The following is a 26,783-nucleotide window of genomic DNA, read 5'->3' as shown; positions in this document are numbered from 1 at the left end:
TTGGTTTAGTTTTATGTTAAGAAGGAAATAAATAATTGAAAACCGCTGTTGTTTCATTTTTAGGTAACTTAAAATATATATAAATATATAAATAAATAATTGTAAATCCCATTCCCTATTGATGTATTTTTGCCAACAGTGTATTTATCAATTTTAAAGAAAGAGCATACTTCTATATTTTAAATTTAACAGGATATATTACATTGGGTCTTCAAATTCTATGCTTTAATATTATGATATTTGATGTATCAAATATAAATGGTCTCCAAACTATTATTACATATTCAGTTATTCATTCTATATTCCCTGGGAGAAACTACATGCTGAAACTGCTGTTGGGATATACAGCCAAAAGGAAAATAAAGGAAAACATTGTAACAATTAAATGAAGTCCAGTATTGCAAGGATAGCTACTTTTATGAAGAACAAATACTAATATTCTCCGAGACTTGATTAATCTGTTTTCTTGGATTCATGCTTTTTAAATTCAAACTTAATTTCATTTTCCTTTGCAATTTTTACTCAACTGTCTTTCCTTCTTGCTCAGTATTCTCGCTTTTCTGTTCTCTGTCAATACCATGCACACTCTTGATCTTTGGGTTATTTCTTTTTTTCATTCATTTCACTCTTTTTTTTTTTCATAATCTATTTTTCTGCCACCTTTTTTCTCATGTTGCTATAATCTCTACACTTCTGGTCATCTTGCAGCTTATTCTCTCTCTTCAAACAACACAATAAAATTTGCACCATCATGTAAGTGCATGTGAAGAAACCTTAATCTAGGGCATTGCTATATCTGGCTTCTTAAAGTGTAGCAGCAGGAACAGTTAACAGAAAGAAATTAACAATCAATTTCTAGTTGAACTGGAAAGAGTCCTGGTAGCTCAAGATTGCTTCCTTTATGCATCCCTCCTGCTTACAAAAGACAACTCTCCTCAGGTGATCTGATATTTTAAGATATCATGTTTCATTTTTTCCCCCCAATTCCCATCTCTTCTGCTATGCCTGGGATGTGAGGTGCAGTGGGGTGAGAATATAAAGTTTAAGCTGCAATCCTAAACACAAAAATAATTACATCGTAATGAACATAAGCACTTCTGAAAAACACAAGTCAATTCATTAGGATACTCAAATAGAGCAGAATTATTTTTGATTGTGGAGCCCTGGTGCTCTCTGAGCTTGGTTGTTTGCTTGAAGACATTTCATTACCCAACTAGGTAACATCATCAGTGCTCTGATGATGTAACCTAGTTGGGTAATGAAACATCTGCAAGCAGAGGGCGGAGCTGGCGTCGCGGCGATACGGCGGGCGATCCTGGGCTCCCAGGATGGCAGCCGATATCTCCTCGCCCGGACGGTCCCGATGGACCTAAGCCGTCCCGTAGAGATGGCGAACGGAAAAGGGCGCGTCCCGCGGATCTCAGGGACGCCGCAAGTCCCAGATCGATCCGGGGAGAAGCTCTTGAAGCCGGTGGAGGAGAGGCAGCCAAAAATGGCTGCGAAAGCCGGGACAGCTCCAAAGGAAGATGGAAGAGAAGGGTGTCAACTGGGTGAGATGGACTTTTACTATTCAACTATTCTTAGAGAACACCTTAAGTAACTTAAAGAGATTTTTAAAAGTGAAGAAAAGTGGATTAAGCGGCGAGATTGAACCCTATTAAAAAAAAGAAGGGGGAGAAAATTTTTCTTTTCAACTTTCCCTTTTTAGTGGAATTGACAAGATGTTTTTCTTTTAAAAAAAATATATTTTTAACTGGATTGGCTTTCTCTTTTTAATACTCAATAACTTTATATTTTAAGCCTTTTTTTTTACTAAGATTTTTTTATTGTTATAAGAAATTTATATCTTTTTGACTTTGAAATGGGGAAAGTGGAGTTAAGAGAAAGTAAATGAAAGAAAGTTGCACTGCCATTTAGAGGCGCGAATTAGTGCTTTTTTTTTTTCATTGTGACGCACGCTCAAAGACCCTGTGCTTTCTAAAAAGATAGTGGGATGTGCATGTTTATACAGGTGCCATCCGTAACTATAAACAAGAAAGTGGAGTTGAAAGCGACTTTGAAAACATTAAGATGGAAAGTTTGAGCCAGTCACAAGAGCCTTGATTAGTGGCAGTAGCTCTTTTTTCTGCTAGAAGCTCTGCTTTGCTTTCTATTCCCCCCCCAGATGGATTTTTTTTTTTTAAAGAGGCTTAGCCTTTTCCTTCTTTTCCTTTTCTTTTTATTTTTCCTTCTTTTTTTTTTCTCTCCTTTTGCTTCTTTTTTTCTCTTATTTTTGGCAAGAACAAAGATAAAGAATCCTTTGACTCAATGAAGGTTTATCAAGATAATAGACTATACGAGAAACACAATGCAGAAAAAGATCTTTAAACTATTGAGGATGACTATAAAAAATTGGAAGAAGAGCTGCAGAAACTCTCAAAAAAAAAAAAAAAGATATTAAAGCTAAAATGGACTTAATTAAACATAAAACGGGATCATTGGAAAAGGAAGAAATAGTACAAGAAATCAGAAACATTAAACGGAATTATTGTGAGGCCTATAAACTGAGAATTAAAAGGGTTAATCAACTGATAAATGAAGAGAGACAGATTTGTTCTTGGCACTGAGGGTGAGAAAAAGATTATACAAGATTATAATGGAAAATCGTACTAAGAGAATGTACAAAAAGAAGAAGTAAAACAATATTGAAAGAAACTATTGCAGATGTTTAAAGAGAAAATCAGGGGAATACAACAATGATGGAACTGACAGAAGCTTCCAAAAGCAGAATGTTCAAAAGGACACTTATTATTGCTTTCTCTTATCCAATAATATAGAAAAAAGGAATGAACAGCCAGATATTTTGGGACATTGAATGAAAAGGGTGAACTCAAAATTATGCAAGCGCTGGAATAAAGTATAAATCTGAGATATATAGTTAAAAATTGTATAACATGTAGTGAAATCTGGTTAGAACTGTAACTTGGTTAGAATTGTAATTGATACTGTAACTGATATTGGTTAGAATTGTAACTCTTAAGAATTGGAAAAATTAAAAAGTACTTATGCAGGAGGAAGTTATTCAAAATTATGGAATGTGCAGAGATGAGTTAAATTGAGATTTGAAATTAGAGTAAGAAGATAAGCAATTTTATATGACACGGGATTTGTTTTTATTAATGATTAGATGAGAAAATATAGTAATGTAATAGATTAGGAAATTTTATAATAGAAATTTGATATTAATTATTATATATATACACATATAATAGATAGATGGAGATGTATTACTAATCCTATTGAAAGTTAAAATTTTTTGTAATATATGATTTTATAGATTAGCTATGAATGATTAATAATTGTTAATTGATAAGTATACAAGTATATTTTTGAATAGATGATATGAGAATTTAAGATTATGAAAGGGGCACCAACGAGTTTAACTGGTTGACACACGGTATAAAATGGAAGATGCTTTTTTATGCCTTTTTATGTTTTTGTTTGTTCATGTTTGTTTTGTGTTTGTTGTAAAAATAAAAAAAACATTATAAAAAAAAAAAAAGAAACATCTGCAAGCAAACAACCAAGCTCAGAGAAAACCAAGGACTCCACAGTTCAACCCCAAGCTACATATATTCTGTTCTAGTGGAACCAAGTAATATGATCAGAATATGAAGACATTTTAAAGGAAGCCCTAGATACTATTTATGTAGATCAGCAAATAATCATTACCTCATTCTCTAAGTTAATATTCATGAAATAGTTTATTTTGGTTGGCTTAGATTTGCAGTGTGTTGCTACACTATATCAAATTTTAGGATTTATGTAATTACAAAGAAGTTGATAAAGAAGGACAAAAACACTAAATGGTGATAATAAAATGTATATTTCTCTTTCATGTAAAATATAGAAAAACACTAAATGGTGGTCATACAATCTACATTTGTCTTTCGTTTACAATGTAGCTATTTCACAACTATAATTAGTAAGATTTAATTGTGCTGAGTTAAAAGCTTTTGTTTATTTGTTTTCTTCATACTATAATGAGAAAGGGCTTGGTAGAAGATCTAATGAGAGAGCCAGATACGCAATGGCAGATGAGAGATTCTCTAACAGTAAAGAATGTTTTGAAGAAGATATGGTTCTGATATCATTTGTGCTTGTATGAAGTGATTATCTGCTCCAATAGTGTGTGCATTAGCCAACTGAGCCTTATTTCATTTATTCGTTGCACATCATTAATTACGAGCAATTTAAAGATTTCCTAACATCAGGGCTGCTAATATCTTTTTCTTGGCAGATTCTCAGACACAAGAAGCATGCAATTAGATGTGTTAAATCCCATGTTATTAATACTTATAAAAGAGCAGCTGAATAATTTATTAAAATGTAAGTCAGAACTTTCCAAGTTTCTTTCTATACTGATTTATTTATTTCATTAATTATTGTACTAACATAAGAAAGCTGCACTGTGAAGCTGCCAGCCTTATATGGCTGATTGGAACACTTGGAATTTTTAGAACTTTTTGCATACTGTCGCACAAAATTAGGATGTTAGGAGTTTTTGAAAATGGAAAAATCCACATCCAGACTAGGCAAATATTCACAGTATACAGCATACACTATTAGAGTATACTTTATTTCCCAATAACACACACACACACACACACACACACACACACACAAATATATATGCACATCCATAATATAACAACATGAAGGCATCATTTGGGTGGTGAGAACTTTGTTTCAAATGCTTCCTTGAAGAGCCATATTTTCATGGCTTGTCAAAGATATAATAGAGAGGGAATGGTCCAAATATCTGGGGCTAGGCTCTTTCAGAGGCAGGGACTATCAATGAGAAGACTCAAACACAGGGATCCTGTAGAAGGGATTCTCTCAGATTTGGGAATTTCGGCAAGCTAGAACTTACTTGACAGGCAGATTCAGTTTGGAAAAGGTGGTCTCAGAGACAACCCAGCCCTAAGCTGTATTGGTCTTTAAAGGTGATAACAAGCACCTTGAATTGTGCCTTGAAGCTGACTGGCAGCCAGTGCAGCTCCCACGGTAGTAGTTTTCCAAGGGTACAACTAGGTTCTGGCATAACTACTCAGGCTGCTGCATGATTAACCAGCTGAAGCCTCTGAATGGTCTTCAAGGACAGTCCCTTATACAGGAAACTGCAATAGTCAATCATGAGGTAATAAGGACATGAGAACCAAGTCTATTGTTTCAGAAATAACCACAATTGGCACATGAGATCTAATTGTGCAAAGGGTCTCCTAGCCATAGCTTGAACCTGCTTTTCAAGTGGGATATGGAGGGTTGGGAGAATCCCCAAATTGAGAGCCAGTAGTGCCTGAGGAACACAACCACATCAAAAGTACTAATGATTATCTCTGGAACCAGTTGACATATGAATCTACAGCCACTTCATCTTGCCAGTATTCTAACAGGTTTAAATCTGTTTCTCCCCTCCAGATCCTAACAGGCTCCAGATACTGAGTCAGATCACATCCACAACAACTCCTCTCTGGTTTAGGGTGGAGATATATAAGTGGATATCATCAGCATACTGATAACACATCCTGTGCCAGTATGTGACTTCTCCCAGTGATTTCATGTAGATGTTAAATAGCAAGGGAGAGAGAACTGAGTCTTGAGGCACTATATAGTGAATTTTCCCAGGGTTCAACATCCACCCCACCCAAACACTAGCTGAAAATGACCATTCAGGAAGGAGAACCACTGCAAAACAGACTTCCACTCCCAACTCTTACAGCTAGCCCAGAAGGATACTAGGGTTGATGGAATCAAAAGCAGGAGTAGGAGAGTCCCAGTCTCCCTATTCTGATCCCTCAAGAGTACATCAGCAAAAATGACGTATGAAGTTTTGGTACCACACCCAGGCCTGAATCCTGAATAGAGAAAAGGAGAATCCAGGGAACCATAGACTAGTCACTCTGACACTGATACTTGAGAAGATTTTACAGTGGATCCTAAAGTGAATGTACTATAATAATTTAGAAACCAACACAATGATAATGGAAGTCAGCATGGATTTATCACACTAATCTTTATTGATAATTTCATTACTGGAACATTGAAATGCTATGGACATACGTAACCTGATTCCAGCAAATCTTTATCAAAGTACACTATGGCATGCTCATTATCAAGCTAGTTAAGTATGGGTTGGATAGTACATCTATTAGGTGGATCAACAGCTGATTTGAAAATCATATTCAAAGTATGCTGATCAATAGCTTCTCATTAAACTACAAAAAGGTATTGTGCTGAAAGCTTTGGTCTTAGGTCCAGCAATGATTTGGATTAAGAGGTGGAAGAAATGCAAATTTGCAGATGACACAAAAGTGGATGGGATAAAATTCAAAATAATCTTGATGGTCTATGGCAGTAGACTGAAAGTAATAGAATGGAAACAGAGACAAATGCATAGTTCTACAGTTAGGAAAAAAAATTAAATGAACTGGGCTTGGTAATAGTATGTGTGAAAAGAAGCTTGGAATTGTGATTAATTACAAGCTTAATATGAGTCAACAGTGTGATTGGTCTGCAAAAAAAGCAATTCCAATTTAGGCTGCATCAATTGAAATATAATTTCTAAATGACAGAAAGAAATCGTTTCACTTTATTCTGTTTTTGTCAGAGAAAGGCAACAAATTTGACCAGGGAAGTTAAAAACAAAATGTCCATTAAAGATAGATTGAAAGAGTTGGATATGTTATTGATGGTGGTGGTGGTGATAGTGGTGGGGAATATGACAACATTGTCAAAAATATCTGATGGTATGTTACATAGAAGATTAGGACCTGTTTTCTCTTGCAGAACACAGAATAATGGGTTTAAGTTATAGGGAGACAGATTGCGACTGAATATTAGGAAAAACTTCCTAACAATAAGAGCATTTTGACAGTAAAAAACATTTATTAAAGGAAGCAGTATTGTCCCTTCACCAAAAGTGATTAGAAAGAATATGGAAAGTTATCGATCAGGAATGCTTTAATTTGATTTCCTGCACTGAGCAAAGGGTTGACCTGGATGGTCTTTGGCCCCTACCAACTCAATCCCAAAATGTTCTCAGCACACTATTTTATTATGTATTGATCTGGCTTTATATAACAGTACCATCAGATTTGCTGACTCATTACAAGAATGAATACTAGAGCTTTGGCCATACACTGAAATGTGCATGCATACATTCAGAACAGATACAAGAATACACACTCATGCACTGAATCATTATTTGATAGAGTTTACTGACAGAAAAAAAATGAGGCCACTTATTCAGATGACTTTTTGAATGGAATTAAACAAACTCATTAATAATGAATCTACCAGGGGCTAGGCTTTCCCAATTATAGCGAGTCTTCAGAGTCAAAGACAGTAAGGCACACTAATGCCTAGAATACAAAAGATACATTATATTTAGAATATGCTTATGAACTTTCTTCATACATTTTATTTGGCACTGTGGAAAACAGCATGTTAGATTAAAAACAATGGGAATTACTGAATCTCAGCTGTATTACGTTTTCTCTCTGTTTTTATTATTTTTAAAAATCTATTTTCATATAAGAATTCAAGCTTTATCTGTTATCTGAGACTAAATTATATCCAGAGCTAGTCACTCGACCTTGCTAAAAGAAGAAAAATAGCAATTTAAACAAGAGTTAGAAGAAAATGTCAGGCCTGTAATTGTGCCATAATATGATCTAAATCACTTCTAAACAAGTTATTTAGAACAGTTAAACATGCCTCCCAAAATTTAAAAGCCTCAAGCACAAAGGCCTTTACCTTATTCAGGATGACAATTCCTCTATCCTAATAAAACATGTCTCAAGTAGGTATTTTTAGACTCATTTAGAAATATGAAACCTTTCCTTTATACTTTTATGATAAAATATTTTTAAGAATGGAAAAGCAAGTCCATAAGGGAAAAAAGAGATTATAATCAATTCAAAATTTCTCATCTATAGTTGGAAATAGCAGAAACCTCTACCATATCATCATTTTGGGAAATGTGTAGATCTAGCTCTGCATAAATGCATTTTCAAACAACTCTCTATGAAAGAGCTTTGTGATTCTTAAGGCAGTTAGATTTCTTTATATATAGTTTATTAATGCCTAGTACACCAATCTTGAAGAAATTAGATAACCTGGCGGTAACTGATGGAAAAGTAAACATACAGGTATGAAATGTTTAGTTACTACAACTAAAACATTATAAATTCTTTCTTCCAATGTGAAATTGATATATATCAAAGTAAAGGTTATGCATTATCTCTTCCCACTATGTTAGTAAGATGGATACATGAGGGGAGAGCATTCTTCATTTGTATTCTTATCTAAATATCAGCAGTATTTGGCAAGTGGTCAAGTCTATTTTCATAAAAGAGATTGTGTTACATTGCTCCAGTATAGTTACTGATTTCCCACCCCCTGCCCCTAGAATGTGTAGCAAGCATAAACTAGTCATCACTGATGATTGAATAGTCTCCACTTGGAGAGTTTCCTAGTAAGTCTGTGAATACTTTTATCTGTTAGCTTATTACATGATACTTATATCTCAGTCTTAAACCAACATAACAGGCTGTGCAGAAAGTAAAAACTTATCTTAACTGACTGGAAATATTTTTACAACACAAAAATAGAATGAAAGTACTGCATTCCTTGTCAAGCTGACTAAATCAAACAGGCAAAGATGAGTTATTTCTTCTATTTCTATCAAATTGATTATTTTCAAGTTCAATTTTGTTCCGTTCTGTTTGTTCAATCAATAGGCTATTTTTTTAAGTCTGCATGAACATTTATTATCATGCACACAAATTTGTATTATATATTTTAACTCTGTAAGCCTATTAAACACGATAGTTTTGTGAATCAGTGTAAAAAATAAATGTGTGTGTGTATGCATTTTCTGAAAGTACATGTTTTTGTACCTACTTCTGCAATAAATATTCTGCAATAAATTTAAAGTCCTCCAAAGCAGGAGGAGCGATATGGAGCTAAAAGGCTGGGCAGCTCCTGGGGGCCCAGAGGGAGATCAAGGCTGGGCCCTCAGGAGCTGTCTTCATGCCTTCTTGACAAGCTCCTGCCCTGCGAAGGGTTCCGGGGGGACCCTCCTGCCATCTGGCCCTTCTGGGAGATGGCCAGTTGGGACGGTGACCTCTTCTTGACCACGGGCATTTTGGTTTTGCTGCAAAAAACCTTATTTGGGTCCAGCTTGTTGACAAACAAATCAGCTGCCTCTGAGAGCTGCTCCGTGTTGACCATGATGAGTTTGCACATGTTGAATCATTGCTTAGCCTGGGGGCTGATGCCGTAGCTGGTGAAGGTGTACTGCAACTGGGGGAGCCCCACATGGGTGATCAGAAGTCGGTAGTAAGTGGTGAAGGATTTGGTGAGGAAGTGCCAATAAAGGGGTCGATCCAGGAACCAGATTTCTGATTCAGGGCTGACAACAGGCTTGGTGTTCTTGTAGACGAGGCAGACCTTCCCATTCCCCGCACAGAGGTCTAATTCAAATATCAGACAGCGTGAGTCCAGGTAAGGCCTTTTCAGTTGTTCCTTGTCACCTTCATCCTCATCAGTGTCTCCCAGGTCAGTGAGAGTTGGTGCACTGGGCAAAGTGTACGCTCGTGAAACACCAAGACGGTTCAGCTTGGAAATACTGTTAATTTTCATACAGCTCAGGGAAACAGGGTTATCATCAAACTTGACACTCCAGGTCATACGGAAGCCATCTGTCATGGGGTAGAAATTCTTTAAGTCCTCTGGTAGGACACAGGCATTTTTCTGTTCCCAGGAGATGATTGCATGGCGCTCCGCAGGTTCCTTTTCTACAAACATCACTTCTGTAACTCCTGGAGAATGTTCCAGGAGGCGGGTCACCCTGAGGGTGAGCTTCTCCAAGTAGGGCTTGACCCTATTCAGATCTGGGTCCTCCATCTCGCTCTTCACCGCCAGCCTTGCACCTACTTTTCATACATATGAAACACCTCCAATGTAGACCTAATTTGTGCAGCTTCTTTCTAATGGTAGACTCATGCACTTTGATATCAGTAGTGGCAAGAGCTACCTGTAGGTCATGTGATGGAATTCTGGGGTTCTTTCAACCTCTTGCATTCTGCTCTCTGCCTGAACTTTCATATACATTTTAAATGCTGTTAAGAGAATTGTAGAGTTCATTTGCAATCAACTACTGTTCCGAAATCTTTTTTGGAAATACGTACTATTATCAAGCCAGGTAATCCCATTTTATACCTGTCCATCTGTTTTTTGCTACATAAATGAATATCTTTTCATTTGTCTGTTAACTTTCGTTGTTATTTTGAGCCTCCTTTTTCTCAACTGTCAAGATTATATTGAATTGTTGTTAAACTCAATTTAACAATTGTTAAAAATTGCCAACATCAAGTCACCTGTCATTTTAAAGATTTTCCAAAATGTCCCAAAGATAAGTGAGTGAGTGAATAAGGAGCAAACACAGTTTGTCAACAAGTTGAACAGGAAGATGAGACCAGAAAGAGAGGGAATGATCAGGGAAGCTGTGTATTCTGAAGATCATGCACACAGTAGTAAGGTGTGAAAAAGAAATCTCCTGTGAAGTTCTGAGAGCTACTCATCAGTCATTGCACAGTCATGTGAAAAAGTAAGTACACCCTATGTAAAGTTTTTTTTTCTTTTTTAACCTGTTTGGTCATATCAATGTTTTATCTATATTCAACCACTATATCATGATAAAGGTGATATATCTGAACAAAAAAAAATGGACTTTGCAATAATTTATTCTTCAAAAAATTAACAGATATGCAATTTTCTTCTGTGGAAAAAGCAAGCACACCCTTGGTTTTAATATCTGGTATTGTCCCCTTTGGCAGAACTCAAATAGGCATTTCTTATAATTGTCCACCAGTCTCTGACATTGACTGAGAGGAATTTTTCCCACTCCTCCATGTAAAATATTTTTCAGCTATGCAATGAGGGGTTTCTTGCATGAACAGTCCGTTTCAAATCACCCCACAGCATCTCAATTGGATTTAGATCTGGGCATTGACTTGGTCATTCCAGAACCTACCTACCTACCTACCTACCTACCTACCTACCTACCTACCTACTTTCCTCCCTCCCTTCCTTCCCTCCCTCCCTCCTGCTTGCTTGTTTGCTTTCTTGCTTGCCATTCCTTGATGGATTTACTGGAATGTTTAGGGTCATTTCCATGTTGTAAGGTCCACTTTTGATTGAGTTTCAATTTTTTGACAGATGGGCTCACATCGTCCTCAAGCACCCTCTGTTACAATGAAGAATGTCCAGCAAAGCAGTTCCAAATCATAACATTTCCACCACCATGCTTTACAGTTGATATCAGGTTCTTTTAGTGAAATGCTGTCTTTGGTTTTCGCCAAATATGTCTTCTGGTAACGTAGCCAAATAACTCTATCCTTGCCTTGTCTGTCCAAAGCACAAGTCCTAGTCTTTGCCTAGGTGTTCATGAGTAAACTTCACTTTTGCCCTGATGTTCTTTCTGGACAGCAAAGGTTTCCTACTTGCACACCTCCCATGTAGACCTAATTTGTGCAGCTTCTTTCTAATGTTAGACTCGTGCATTTTGACATCAATAGTGGCAAGAGCTACCTATACGTCATGTGATGAAATTCTGGGGTTCTTTCAACATCTTGCATTCTGCTCTCTGACTGAACTTACTGCAACAGCCTGGCCAGGAAAAGTTGGCAGTTGTTTGGAATCTTCTCCACAACAAAGAACAAATCAAACTAAATGTCTGAGATTTAAATAAGACAGGTTCCTTCCAGATCCTCCCTAATGATGTTCTAATCATTTGCACCTGATCTGGTGCATCTAATTCTAATTTTAGGTATTTGAGGTAGTGATAAATGTATGGGTATAGTTAGTTTTTCGACATGCAACATTTGCATTCATGTTTATTTAAATTACACAATGGATTACAAAATGTAAATGGTGCATGATACTTATTATGTTATATACCTTTAACTGTCATTATTGTTGAAATGAAGATTAAATATTTGTATGTTGAAATAAGTTGAAAAAGTAAAAAACATCAATGGGATGTATCTACTTTTTCACATGACTGTAGATGTCTGAATAGCTGCTTCTTATTGAGTAAGCAGGGACTGGAGGAAGAATCTAAGACAGCCAGTACCTTGTAGCAAGTATAAGTTTGGCAGGGCTATTAAACCTTAATAAATTTTCTTTCTAAAGGAAAAATGTGTACAAATATAGCAAACATTTCTGTAATCCCAACAATTTTTATCTTGTAAGGCAACAGCATGAAGGCCTGAAAAGGAAAGAAGAAGAAATAAAAAAGCATCTATTAGTGGTCCCTCAAAAAAAAAAAAAAAGGGACAGGACTCAGGCTTGCAATACTTGTAGCAGTTGCATATTCCTGCTTGAAAGCAATATATTTGCAAGAAATATAAACTTCTACTAGCACTTGAAGAAAGTGAAAGGATTGGACTAAAGAGTGACTTCACTGCTACTGATGGGAAGTCAGAGTAACACAGGAGCTGACACGGGTAGCAACTCTCCATCAAATGATGGCCAGTTGCCCACAGCAACAGTCAGAAGCAAATGATGTAGAACATATTCTGAGCCCTGGAACTCAGAAACAGCCTTCAAGCCCTTGCTTGAAGAAACAGACTCAGAACCCTCAGGGAAAGAGAGATTGTAAGACAAGAGATAGGATGGTAAATGCTGAAGGATAGAAAGGATGCAAAAAGATAAAAGAACAGTTGTGATATTTGGTGACAAACTAACACAAGCTTTAGAAGCAATTGTATGCTGACCAGACCCATTAGCTTATGAAATTTGTTATCCGCCAGGAACTTGGATCAGAAATGGTGATGTGTACAAGGCTAACAAAAGGCTTCCAAGGCTTATCAACTTTCACTGGCAATTATCTTTCTGCGAATTCATGTGGAGAAAATGATGCTGCAGAGAACAGCTGGGTGACTACATGACAGTGTACCTTCTCAACAAGAGGAACACTGTGGAATTACTTTTAGGAAGTCCTGTCTGGTACCCATACTGTCACTGGTATAGTGGAATTTTGCAGCATATTTCCTCTTATTTTTTATTATATTATTGATTTTCTATTTTTAATGCTTTTATGTAATTTTGCAATCCACCTAGATATTAGGTAGATTAGAAAATAAATATTTAAGTTTTAAAATGAGATACTACCCTTTGAACATTTAAAAGATTACTATGACAAAGTTGTATGACATTTCAGTCACTCATATTTGTGTCTACCTATTTGCCTTTGCTATGACACAATTGGAGATATATGGAATTAGTGCACTATTTAATCATATTATTGAGGATATATTTAAGATTACACAGTTTGATGAATGGAACAAAATAATTGGAGGCTGCTATCTGTCTTGCCCATCCTACATTATAAAAACATCTAGGATTGGAATGGATCTGAGAGATGATATATGCTTCCTTGAGGGATGGGATGGTCCCCAAATGATCTCTAGAAGGCATGTATCATCTTGTTTCCCATATTTTTTAAAATCTACAGGATTTTATGGAAGGGACCATTTAGGTACTTAGTATTATTACCAATTACCAAAGAGAAGAGGATGACCATCAACAAGGTAGATAATCTCAGTTACAGTTGTGATTGTTACACTGTTGGAAGACCTGAAAGACCAAGTTAGGGACAGATTGTCAGAGAAAATCTATCTATGTGGTTAAGAGTCAACATCAACTTGATGGCACATAGTCAATCAAAAACTATTACCAAGCCAACCTGTCCCTAAACCTCTGTATTTCATTTTTGTTTCCTAAGTAAAGCACTTGACTCTTGTTAAATTTTATCTACTTTCTAGCCTATCAAGATACTTGGATCAAATAGTAATTTCAATTGATATGAAAAGATAACGCAATTTACAAATGGTGGTCAATTATAATAATTATGGACAAGATCCTTCCTACCTACCTACCTTACCTACCTACTTACCATAGATAGATAGCCACCCATCTCAAATACATGTTTCTGGGCAGCTAACAGTATTAAACATAATAAAACAACATACAAAAAGCATAAACCACAAAGCATCTGAGAAAAAATTCACATGAAACAAGACCACTAGACAGCTATCAGTGGATGCATAAGGGTAGAGAAATACTGATGTTTTGCCACCCTTACCATCATACGTTTCAATTGTGTTTGTTTCTTGAGGTCCTCCAGTGATGCTCCAGGTGTCTCTTCCCCTGCTTCATCTCCTTTAGCTTCTCCATATACCAAGGGGGAATTCCGGGATCCTCAAGGGAGGAAAGTCATTCAGGCTCAATCTGATCCAGCCTCAGATGCCCTCTCATTGGAGGCAGCCACCAGGGGTTAAGTTGGACCATGCAGCAGACCCTCTGGAATAACCCAAGTTCCCTTTGGAACCCAAATGGTTCCATTAATCACATGGGGTAGATGGACCTAATAGGTCTAGCCTCCCTGTGATGAGGGTGATGCCAGAGAATGGCAAGGTTACAAGACAGTGATCTGTCATGACAGAGGAGAAAATGTTATCTCCACCAAATCCGGATCACCTTGCCATTGCTTCAAAGGTCAGGCGTATGACCACTGTTATGTGTTGGGCCCTGGATAAGCCCATGGCTGTCGTGATGGCCATGAACTCCTGAGCTACTTCCAACCCTGCACCAAGAGAAAGCAAATCAAAGTCCCACAATTTCTCTTATGGCAACAACATTTATTTACTGATTTATAAGGCTGCCCAGAGTCACACTGTTTGAGTTGGGTGGCCTTATAAATCTTAAAAATAAATAAATATATAAATGACCGAATGACTGAGACAGGTCTGTTAATATAATGGATCATCTGCTGGAATGCTTTTCCCAGTACTTTATTAAAATTAATCACAACAGCATCTCTCTCTTCCTCTCCCCCTTTCCTCTCTCTCTCTCTATATATATACAGACATACACACACACACACACACACACACACATATATTTCACCATGCAAATTCTGATTAAGCTACCCCACCTACAGAGTGAAGTGGTAGTAGTGCTATAAAAATGAGCCCTCTAGTGTCAGCTAGGATGCAACACTTAATAATACACTTGGCATCTAGAAAATTAAAAGATGCCCCAAATACACCTTGATTCCCTAAACCATTGCAAAAGCCTTAATCAATTTCAAGAGTCAACCCAGAGGGTTCAGAAAAAAACAATTCCATCCCCAAACCCCATCCTTCTCTTTAATTGATTAACTGTATGGGGGACAGCAAACATAGTGGAGAGAGAATAGTTAACTTTCTTTTTGGTCTTCCAAAATGTTGGATGGAAACAAACAATCTTGACTCCAGACAAATTAAAAAAAAATGTAAAGTGTTTTTGGGAAGGGAAGGGCTGGCAAGCTGAGAAGTTTTCTCTGCCTCAGATATTGACCTAAGACAGAGAAGGATTTGGACAGGTGATTAAAAAACTATGTCTCTTTTGAGATGAAGTTATAACCTCAGAATTGTGTTCTGATCTAGATTTGGCAAAATATGTAAATTATCTTTAGAATGCTTTATTCTAAATGTTCTTTCTCTTATATAGAATTAAGTTATAGTATGTGTTCAATCACCTCTAATGTCATGATTTTCCTATTGGTGTTATTTTAGATATGCCTACTACATTCCTTATTGTGTAACTGAGGCATATTTTAGAAAGTGTAGAATATTAAATCAAGAATATCTGAGGCCTAGAAATGTTCAGCATCAGTAAGTGGCATGTTTTAGAACTTTTAATATACAAGCAAAATTCTCGACTGATTTTAGAAAAGCTATGGAGATGGCAAACTGGGAAAACTGTATACCACTTAGAATTCTTCAGCAATGATTTGTTATCCTCTGCATCCTGATTCACATCAGTCCTGCCCTTTCTTTCAATCTCCTTCTTTTCTTATTGTATTTTACCTAGTCAATTATTTCCTCAGGGACATCATCTCTTTCTTCCACTCTCCCTATTTACTGTCATGCCATTCTGAATGGGATTAAAAAAAGATAATAACTAGACCTTTTCTCTGCCATTCCTGTCCCTACTTATAACGTTCAGTGTGTTTTTTTATTTACTGGACAAAAAGTTTAGATTATTGGGAAAATTAGTATAATATATAATGCCACTATCTATATGATTGCTAAGAGTCAAGACCAATTTGATGGCACAGAGTCCATCAATCAAACCCCTTATCTCAAAAGTAAACAAATATAATAAAAGTATTATTTTATTGAGTGCATTATATTCTCTCTCTCTCTCCCTCTCTCAAATGTTACTTGCCAGATAATTTAAGATGAAATAAACATTTTTCCATATAATAACTTAATGTTTAATAAACTTTTCAAATTATCTTTACTAAATCTGAAACCTAAGTGTCATATGGTCTTGCTGTTTACTGGCGTTTAGATCATGATCTAAATGGTAGCTGAGCCGTATTATAAGCATCCTGAATGGTTCACAACTGCAAAATTTAAGTTAAGAAAATAAATTGCTTCCTAACAGCTAACCAAAGAAGTGCAGACAATAACAGTTGGTAAAGTATTGTAAGGTAGGAAGCAATCGCTAACACTGACAAAACGAAAGGATGCATTCTTAACAAAAGGATACATTCTGTGACACTAGAGCTAGAGGACCTAGAGACAGCATGGTGCTGACAAGAATAAGCATGCCTAGCAGTTGGCTAGTAACACTCATATGATGTTATTTTCAGTTCTCCTTAACCCCATTGGTACAATTTGTCTCTCACTGGTATGGGCATAGGATATCAGAAGATATCCTATAGTTAGATACTTGCAATCAGTCTCACTTACCTACTGCCACAATGGATAAAACTGAGAAAAATATCAATATTAATTTTAACTGAGAAAATAAATGTTGAAGAAAACAGAGTAGATTTGCTTGAAGCAAGACTTTTTTGGGGGGTGGGTCTTCATGTCAGTGTTGACTCCTGGTGACTGCCTGGACTAGTCCCCATAAGTTTTTTTGGTAAGATTTTTACATGTAATTTACCATTGCTTTCTTCTGAGGGCTGAGACAGAGTGACTGGTCCAAAGTCACTCAGCTGGCTTTGTGCCTAAGGCAGGACTAGAATTCACAGTCTCCTAATTTCTAGCCTGGTGCCTTAACCAGTAAACCAAACTGGCTCTCAGTGAAGCAGGACTACTGTATTAATTATGACTAATTCATAATTCCTATTCTAATAAGGAGAAATGACCTGTTGTGACAAACACATGATTGTAAACAAGAAATGCACTACAATTTTGAAGTCCTACTTAATGTCACTGACAGTATAAGAAGTGAAGCATGAGATATAATCAATATTTACTAAGAATTTTGGTAAAGGCAAACTCAAAAACTCTTCTTTATATAATTTAAAATTACTGAATAGCAGCAATCCCAGGACCAATATTCCCAGATGATGATCTCCTTTGCTATCAACTTTACACAGATATCTGTATGGAATACGACATAACAAAGATACAGTATACTGTACAAACATTTGAATTCTAGGTATGACGTCAGTTTTGCAGTTTATTCATTTAAGCTACTCCAAACATTACATTATCTTTTTTTTTTTTTGGCTTTGAGCAAGTGAGAAAGTAAATACACCTCTTACAAATGTTTTTGAAAAGTTGTAATCTGGACACTGTTTTTATATGAAATCTGCAATACGATCTTTGTCAATACAATAAGGCTGTATAGTAATCATAGCTACAGTCTAGAAAGAATTGCCAGTCACCTTACTTATCACCACATTAACAATAAAGCTTTCATTGCTTTACGTATTGCATGTTTTTTTTTTTATGAAAAAGACTCCAAGAAAAAAATAGTAAAAATAGAAAACTATTTGCAAAAAAAAAAAAAGACCTATGAAAGAATGTACATGCAACTCAGAAGTCACTTTAAGACTCAAATATTTTTCTTCATTTGTACCCATTTATAAATATCTCGGAGGATATAAATTATTAAGACAGTATAAGCAATATAATTAACTACAACAGATCAAAACTTAAAAAGACATTTTAATCTGACAAAAAGTAAAAACCCTCATAAGATTCAATCCATACGTATTCTTATCTGCCCCACCTCCCACCCCAAATGTGCAACTTAAACCATCCTGTTTTGGGGCAGGCTTGTCAGTATCTTGAATGGATACTCAGGTACAGAGGGTAAAAAAAGTAACACGAACGAATATTTTGTTAATTCTCATATTAATTTCTGAACACAGAGTACTATAACAAGCATTCCAAATTAGGTAGAACTAAGAATACAGCCTCTTGAGCGCTTTAATATTAACCTCCTTTCTTACTCGGCAGTTTTGTCTAACAAATTGTTTAACATTTCACTTCATTTCTTTGTCTTGTGTTTGAGCCAGATACACATTCTATGACATTTCACTTATGCTATCATAGCCTTGTTTCCTGTAAAAGCTTGCACCATCTTGGAGACTGTAGGATATTATAGGGGGCTGCAAGAAGAGGTAAAATCAGATAAAATCTTTATATCTTTATGCTTCAACAGAGAGCTTTTGATGAATTTTGATTTCTTAGTCCTTGATTAGAATCCTATATTACCTATTTATTGAACACACACATTAGCAGAGATTAATTTTAGATGCAGTGCTTTAAAACAATGCCTATTATTTATTCATATACTTATCTGACAATGAAAATAAGGCATAGCTGGTCCTAGGAATCACCGCTTCTGATTTATTCTCCACTTCATATTTGATATGCAGATTCTGTGATTGTGTTGGTTATTATGTTTTAGGTGATGTGCATTTTTACTCCACAGACTGTTGTATTTTAGACTTATACTCACACAGTTTATTAATATACATTATCATAGTAGCTTATGTTACATATTTATCTCTGCTATGTTGATATTTTACCTCGTCTATTTGATTTGACATTTGGTTGTATATTTTGTAAATTTTGCTGGTTATTGACTGAATAAATGCTACTGCTACTTATCTGACATACACAGTGTCTACAGCTTAACTCACAATGCAACAAGGTTGAGATTTAATTGTATTTCTACAAAAATCAAGATAGATAATAATTTAAATAAAACCCATATAAAATAAATAATAATTTTAAAAAATACTGTAGCATTACAAAACCAGTTAAAAATTCTAGTAAATTTTATTGTTTAGATTTACAGGTAGTCCTTGCTTACCAATGGTAATTGGGACCAGGAAGTCCGTTGTTAAGCAATATGCTCATAAGGCATGATATCACGTGACTACACTGACTTACAACAGCAGTTCCGGCAGTCCCAGTTGCCATCGTTAGGCGAATCCTGTGTGATTGCAATGTCACATGGTCATGTGACTGCTGTTTGTGACCTCCTGCTGGTTTCCCATTGACTTTGCTTGTCCGAAGCTGGCAGTGAAGGTCACAAATGGCGAACATGTGACTATAGGATGCTGTGACATCATCATTGCGAGCCAGTTGCCAGGTGCCTGAATCACAATCACATGACTGTAGGGATGCTGCAGTGGCTGCAACTATGAGGACCCATCCTAAGTACCCCTCGTTCAGTGCCACTGTAAGTTCAAACAGTCGGTGAATGAATGGATGTTAAACGAGCACTACCTATATATCCCACCTTTCAAACTGAAAGAAGACTTTCAAGGCACTAGCAGCAAAAAAACCAAAAAAGCTCAATCATTCTTCTTAAACGCAATTCAAAACATAACTAAAAGGACATAAATAAAATAATAATGAAAACATTTCAGTTAAAGAGGTGTGTCCCCAGAACCATTCTGAGACTGGAGAGGGGTGGACCAAAAACAGTCCCAAATATGATATTCTACAATTTAGGAGTGATACAGCACAGGCTTTCTATAAACCATACATGAGAAAAAGATACTATCTTCAGAAGCAGTTCTCCTCTAGAAAGATTCATAACAAGAGACATAAGCCTTCTTGTAGCAACATTTTAACCCTATAGTTTTAAAAGATAAAAGTACAGCTTAATTTGTGCCCTGAAAAACAAAAACAAAAACAAAAACAAAAAACTTGCAACCAGCACATATCTCTCTAAATAGTTATAATATTGCTCTAATACGGAATAGCTTAGTAACAGAGCAATTCCTTTTGCAGAAATGAGTGCACTGAAGAAATCTAGTTGTGATGTAACAAGGCATGGGTAACTGTGGCCAGCACAGACCAGATGAAAAATGACTCCAACTGACACTTAAACATAATTTGTCACTGTTGGCATCTGGAAATTCAGACACAGGTCAGGATCAAGGAGAATTCCCAGAACAGAGATATGTTAGTTCAGGGAAATATAATTCCTTCCAGGAAAAACAAAAAAACAAAAAACACTTTATACTAACAGTACTTCTATCTTGCTTGGATTTAATTTCAGTTTATTCACTCTCAAGCAGTGAACCTAGGGATTGTTTAAGGATATCAAATGCTTCTTTGGAGTTAGACACCAGGGAACAGTAGAAATACGTCACAAGTTCAACACAAAGAACAAGGAATGGAACAAAAGTATCTACTCTATTGCCCACATTTATGTAACAGTTCCCACAATGCTTAAAAAGCAGTTCTATTGCACTTATCTTACTTTTCCATTTGCCTAAGTAGAAAAGCAAATACAGACTTAATTTCACTTTCCTCGTTCAAGCTTCCACCATAAGAAACATAGCAGACCTTTTGAAATTCAACCAATCTTCCATATTATGAAAATCTGGAAGAATACCTCAAGTACTATTTATGTTAAGAATAATTTTGAGAAATACAAAACAAACAAACAAAATATGGACAACACAAGAGTTAGGTACCACTGAAACAGCCTTTCTTATTTAGCAAAAGAAGCAAATGTAATCTACTCTAAACAATTATTATTGGTTATAAGACGTATAGTAAAAGATATCACAGCTCCATAATGACAACTTTTACTTTTTTAGCATCTTTTACATTAATTATAAACACAAAACAAATTTTTTGAATGTGTCAAAATCTATTAAAATTTGAGACATTAAATTTGCTTTTAAAAATATGAAGTTTTTCATCCTTCCTACCCCATGGTATACACATTGCTACTACTACAGAAATAATTCTATAGAAAGTATACTCTTATTATCAAGCACAGTATCCCCCTGTGAAAAACATATAGAGCCCTGAAAGCCTCATGTTGCATTTTATTTATGCTCTGGATGCCTCAGAAATATTCAGCATCTTTAATGCAACCAAAAAGTTGCTGCTAGGAAGAAATAAAATGTGAGTATATGCAATGACATTGCAACCTCATAGTCACACAACATGTTGATAAAATGAACTCAAGTTATTTATCAGGCTAACATGATATTATTTAAGCAACAGCATTAAATATTCATGATTATGGGTGTAAATGAACAAATAAAACCTCAACCCACCATATCTTTTTCTCCAGTTTGCAAGCCACTTGTGAAAAATATGGTGTAGATGGTAGAATGATACTATACCTGATTAGCTCTGGAGGTGGTCATGGGATCAGATGGAGAGGACTTGGTGGTAGTTGGGGATGATGGCAATGTCTGGGAACAAAGCAGTTCAGGAGCAAATCAACCTCAACAAGCCTTAGACCAAACAGTCAAAAAAAAATAAACAAATGTAATGTAATATAAAATTAAATAGAAAAAGCCTGAAAAACTAAACTTATCTTCCTCATTGAAACTTAATGGAATTTAATGCCAATCAAGCAATAAGTAATGCATGTAAGTATGCATGCATACGCATGTAAAACAAATTAATGGCTTAAAATTAAGATGGTAAACTCACAAAATAAAATAATAATAATAAAAAAAACACTGCTACTATGAATATTTTTCCAATAATTGTTTCTTATGAACAGTAAAGAGTAGTAAATACAAATTCCAACAAGTTCAATGAGCAGATGTACCACCAATTCTGTTACCACGTCCTTGGAAAAGTAAAATTTGCATTCTGATATACTATATTTTCACTTCCTCACTACATTTTTTTTGTCTTATACAATTAAAATATAAATTTAGTTAATCTATATTATAAAATTAATACATTTGCAAAATATCAATTATTTTTTTAAAAAAATGATAGGGGTTTATAGAATATGTATACATATATGCAATTGAAATCACAATAAAACTTCAGTAACACTAGAATTGGTTTTTAAAATGAAAAATTATAATTTGTCAATATTAATCTTAAACTACACAATTTGGTAATTTTAAATCACATTATAATGAACAAGAATTGATTTACATGGCACTTTCTAATATGGGGTAATCTCAATTACCAGTTTAACATAATTCTAATGAGACAGCCATAAATCAACTTTAAAGATAAAGTTTTTAATGTAAAATAATTCTTGGATATTTTGAGTTTCAGCGTATCAGAAATCATAGTAATAATAGCAACATAGATTTTACAGTAAATAATACAGTAAATAATATTTATATTTTAACAACGCACCCAAACTGCAGATATTGCAGTTCCTCTGGCTATTGTTATATAAAAGTATTTCTTGGTTTATGCAAATATGGTTCTGTAACATACAGAGGAATTTGACCCATATCACTTTAAAAATTTCAGTTTTTTACAATAAAATAAAAATCTACCAATTTCCTTAGAGGTAAAGATCACAACTGAAATCAATCAAAAGATAGCACTGTAACATTTTTACTTGTTAAAATAAGTACAGAGACTGAGGAAACCCTGACAGGAAACCTACCACTATGGACTGGAGTAACAGTTGGAGAGAACTCTTCCTCTTTAAAAGGAAGTCATCTTGTATATAGAAGTGCTAAATAGATATTGTATGTTCTTTTGAAAACTTCTAGGGAGTATGTTCCAAAAGACTCTAAATAGTTTATTTCATTTACTAGTTCAAGTACGAAACACACTGATAATATTCAGCATTATAATTTTACAAAGTTTAATAACTATTCCTGTCTGCATGCTGAAGAAAATAACTAAATTTTGATGAATTATCAGCATTGTGAATTAACTATGAACAGAAATGAACAAGATATCTAAAGCATATAATAGGCTAAACTTTATTAAAGACTTATAAGACCTCATAAAATTTCCATAACAATCATTATTCCATAAAATATTTGAAAATAACACAATTTTTGTAGTAAAATAACAAAGATTGTTCTAACGGATATGCATTCTAGTATTCCTCTCTAGTATCCTTTCTGCATAGATGCTATAAGAAGTTATAATCAGGAGAGACAGGTAAAAAGTGAGGGTTCAAAAACTTGATGGAAATATATTTTTCCACATAGACAATGAAAATGGCACATAATGAGTTGAGAAGGTAAGGCTTTAGAATTTGTGACAGTAGAAGCACAGGGATGAAAATAAAGTCTGTGTGGGTGTGTATATATGTTCAGGTACTGGAGGAAAGAAATATTAATGCTACTGAGAAAAATGAAGAGTACTTCCATGTAGTGCCACTATTTTCATCCCGCCCAAATTTGGTAGCTGCATGTACACCATGCCACAATTATACTCTCTGTTAACTGCTGAGGATTTTCATGAACTGACCAGCATTTCCTGCAGATGGTCAATGGGACAGTGCAAAAATCAGTGGTCCAGCCAATGGTCCATTTCCTTCTTTTGCTTTCTCTCATATCATTTGTTGGAAGGGCAGCAAAATTTGATGGGGAAAAGGACCAAGAGACGGGGGGGGGGGGGGTGTCTGATCAAAAAGAAGAGGTTTTAAGACTTCTTACAGAATAGAGGTACCGGAAGGAAAGGGGGAGATAATAAAATTTGTAAGAAGTACAGTTATGGGCCAGATTACTAATTCACCAAAAAAGCAATAACATTGTATTGAAACTAAATTTCACATATTGATATTAACTAGTTCTTTCAATATACTCCTAGATTCATTCATTAGTGTTCTGTGACACTTTTCCACTGTACAAGTACTTTTTTTTTCTTTTAAAATGATATTTCCTCACAATAACTTTGAAAATGAGATCCAGTATATTAAGGGTGGTCCACCAGAACTTGTTTAGCTACAGCATCTATCATACCTAATTATTGGCTATGCTCAGTGAGGCTGATGGAGAAAAAAACATCTGGAACGTCATAGGTTTCTTACATCCCACAATTAACAGTACAGCATGTCTTTAATAGGAACACCATATATACTATAGTACCCAAATTGCACCTGTTTTTCATAAAATGATATTCTTATTAATGCAAACTTAATTCACATGTTGATACATGTTTGAATTGATAAGCTATTTTCCTTTATTTTATTAGCATGTTTTCACTTAACAATGTAACACAATAGGGAAATCAAGGAGATAAGGAAAGAGAAGCACTGAACTAGAAGAATATTGAAGAATATTTTCTTTAGCAATTTCAGCTTTAAAATAAGATTAGGGTTTGATGGCCATAGCTTTTTCTGAAACAATACTGTTTACAATATACCCTACATTTATGTATTTGATTCCACTATAACAGTCTTGTCAATTGACATTTCTTAGTTTGGATGTAGTCACACATTTACACCCCCTTATTTCTAATTCTCTTACTAGATGAATGCAAGGAAACTATACTGTCTAAAATTTACAAATTACAGTAACTTCACAGAAATAGATTTAAGGCAAGAGAATCCAGACACCCCTTCTTCCGGAAACAGCAATAAAGCAAAGTGGTTGCACATGCACACTCATGCAGAAACAGCCAGGCACAGCTTTCAAAGCAGTTACATGAGCCCTGCAAAAGGACATGGCTGCTTTAATGATCTGAAGGGAGGTGCTTCAATCATACTAATATGCTTTGCAAAGAACTTCTTTTGAATGTTCTACACAACTCTAAAGTATAATATCTTGCCTAATATTAATGAGTACTGTCCTCGGGCATATTATTGACTCATAAATATGTTGACATTACGATATCAGAATAACTGAATATAAAATGATTTCATAGATGGATACAGTTTTATTAAAAGAGCGGAATCTCAAAATATAGATGCTGCTTGCTGAAAAGCAGCATGTCATAAAATAAATAAATGTCGGTTTATCTCCAGTTGATGAAAGAGGAAGCAGCAAAAATAAATACTAAACATTTGGAATCCTGTAAGATAAATATGATAATAATTCTTCACACCAAACTGCTAATATATCTTTCACTGAACAACAAGGAAGAGTGTTCAAAATATCTACGTAAATGTAATTAGAAAAATGGCAAAACATGGCCTCCATTTTTCACTATTAAAACATATGGATTATGCTTTGTTATCAGAACAAATAAAAACATTCTCATGAGTTACAATGAAATTAGAATATAAATATACATTATTCCTGGATGAAATAATCTTAACATTAGGGTAACAACCTGACTAAAGAACTTTTGCTTAGTCTTAAATATTTTACTTTATTGATTACCATGAAATTTACAGCCATAACATTTCTGAAGGAAGAAACATTTTATTTTTATATGTTACAGTCATATATCAAAGTAGATAATTTAGATTAGGGACCCCTCCTTTATATAAGAGAGAGAAAAAAAACCCCAAGATTTTAAAATAGTGGTAGCCACCTGCTGTTTCATATAGTCTTATATTTCATTAAAAAACTGATTAACTGGGAAAACTTTTAGTTGATTAATAATAATACATTATCTAATTGTTTAAATATCTCAATTCTATTTAAAATGAAACACAAGCTACTATAGTAGCAGAAAAAATGCACTGTTGACATTTAGCTTAGTTACCTTAGTTCTACAAAAACATAAATGATATGATCAGAGCATTGCTTACATTAGCAAAAGATATTTCTGTTCAAAGGACTTGTTATCTGCTCTCTTTCCAGCTATAACCCTAGATGAAATCCTATGCCATTTTTGAAGCAGTGGCTGTACAGATGGACCAATAAATAGCAGCAGGATTAAGATCAAAGGAAATGTCCACTGCAATAAGAATGCCACTGATAATCACATATCATAAAAAATATTAAGGTATAAAAAGCAGCTTACCTGAAAGTGTTGTTCTTCAAGAGTGGTCCATTAATAAATCATATTTATGGGTTACTGCCTCTACCTAAATACAGGAATTTTCTAAAAAGTAAAAAAAACTGTTAAGGGTGAAAAAAAGACTTTCTTCCTTGCCAATAGGTTGTGTTACTTATCAGAATATCCAACTGAAGTAACACTACTTAAGAAAGAACAAGAAGGGGAGGAAGAAGAGTGACTAGATTTTTCTCAAAGAAACAATTTTGTTTTCTTTGAACAAAGTCATAATTGTAGATGACCAGGAAATTCCCAATGAAGAATGAGGAAAGCACAATGTTAGGCATCAAGAGCCATTTGGGTGGGCAAGATAATGACAACAAGGGATGAACATTTTCTAAAATGGAATCCTATCTGTAGAATGTCTTTTTTATGTATATGTCCCTCAAACTTATTCTTGCACATTTTTGGAACATTGCAAAACTAGTTTTATTTGTTCAGACTCCAGTGTGCTCTATTTCTACCGCTTTTTAGATTAAGAGTTTTAGCCACACTGCTGATCTGGGACTGCTGTTTTTAGTTGTGTAGTTATTCCATAAGATAACTCTTCGGTTAGTGATTCACTGACAATAAAAAATTAAAATTAATTTATAAGGTCCTAACTTGTATAATATACAATAAAGTTAATTCCAATAAGATGAAAAGAATATATGCACTTTTTTCAGTACTTTCAAGATGAACTTCAGCTAAGATTGTTCTGGATTCCTTCCTGGAACTAAGTTCTAGAGCAGG

The 26,783-nt window shown here is 35.0% G+C and overlaps 1 protein-coding gene and 1 pseudogene across 3 annotated transcripts in view; both read right to left on the bottom strand.

The window, feature by feature from the left end:
* NOVA1 (NOVA alternative splicing regulator 1) overlaps nucleotides 1-26,783 on the bottom strand; it is a 148,035-nt gene that overhangs the window by 19,990 nt on the left and 101,262 nt on the right. For all 3 annotated transcript variants that reach the window (XM_088145409.1, XM_088145412.1, XM_088145413.1), the window contains one exon: nucleotides 21,506-21,577. In XM_088145409.1, the coding sequence (XP_088001535.1) occupies nucleotides 21,506-21,577 (72 nt within the window). The remainder of the gene's footprint in view (nucleotides 1-21,505; nucleotides 21,578-26,783) is intronic.
* LOC103062062 (tubulin polyglutamylase complex subunit 2 pseudogene) lies at nucleotides 9,061-9,951 on the bottom strand (annotated as a pseudogene).

This window comes from Python bivittatus, unplaced genomic scaffold, assembly GCF_059951505.1.
Source record: "Python bivittatus isolate LINGU-HERP-01145 unplaced genomic scaffold, Pbiv_v1 ctg000480_np1212, whole genome shotgun sequence".
Taxonomy (NCBI): domain Eukaryota; kingdom Metazoa; phylum Chordata; class Lepidosauria; order Squamata; family Pythonidae; genus Python; species Python bivittatus.
This window is presented reverse-complemented; position numbering and strand designations above follow the sequence as displayed.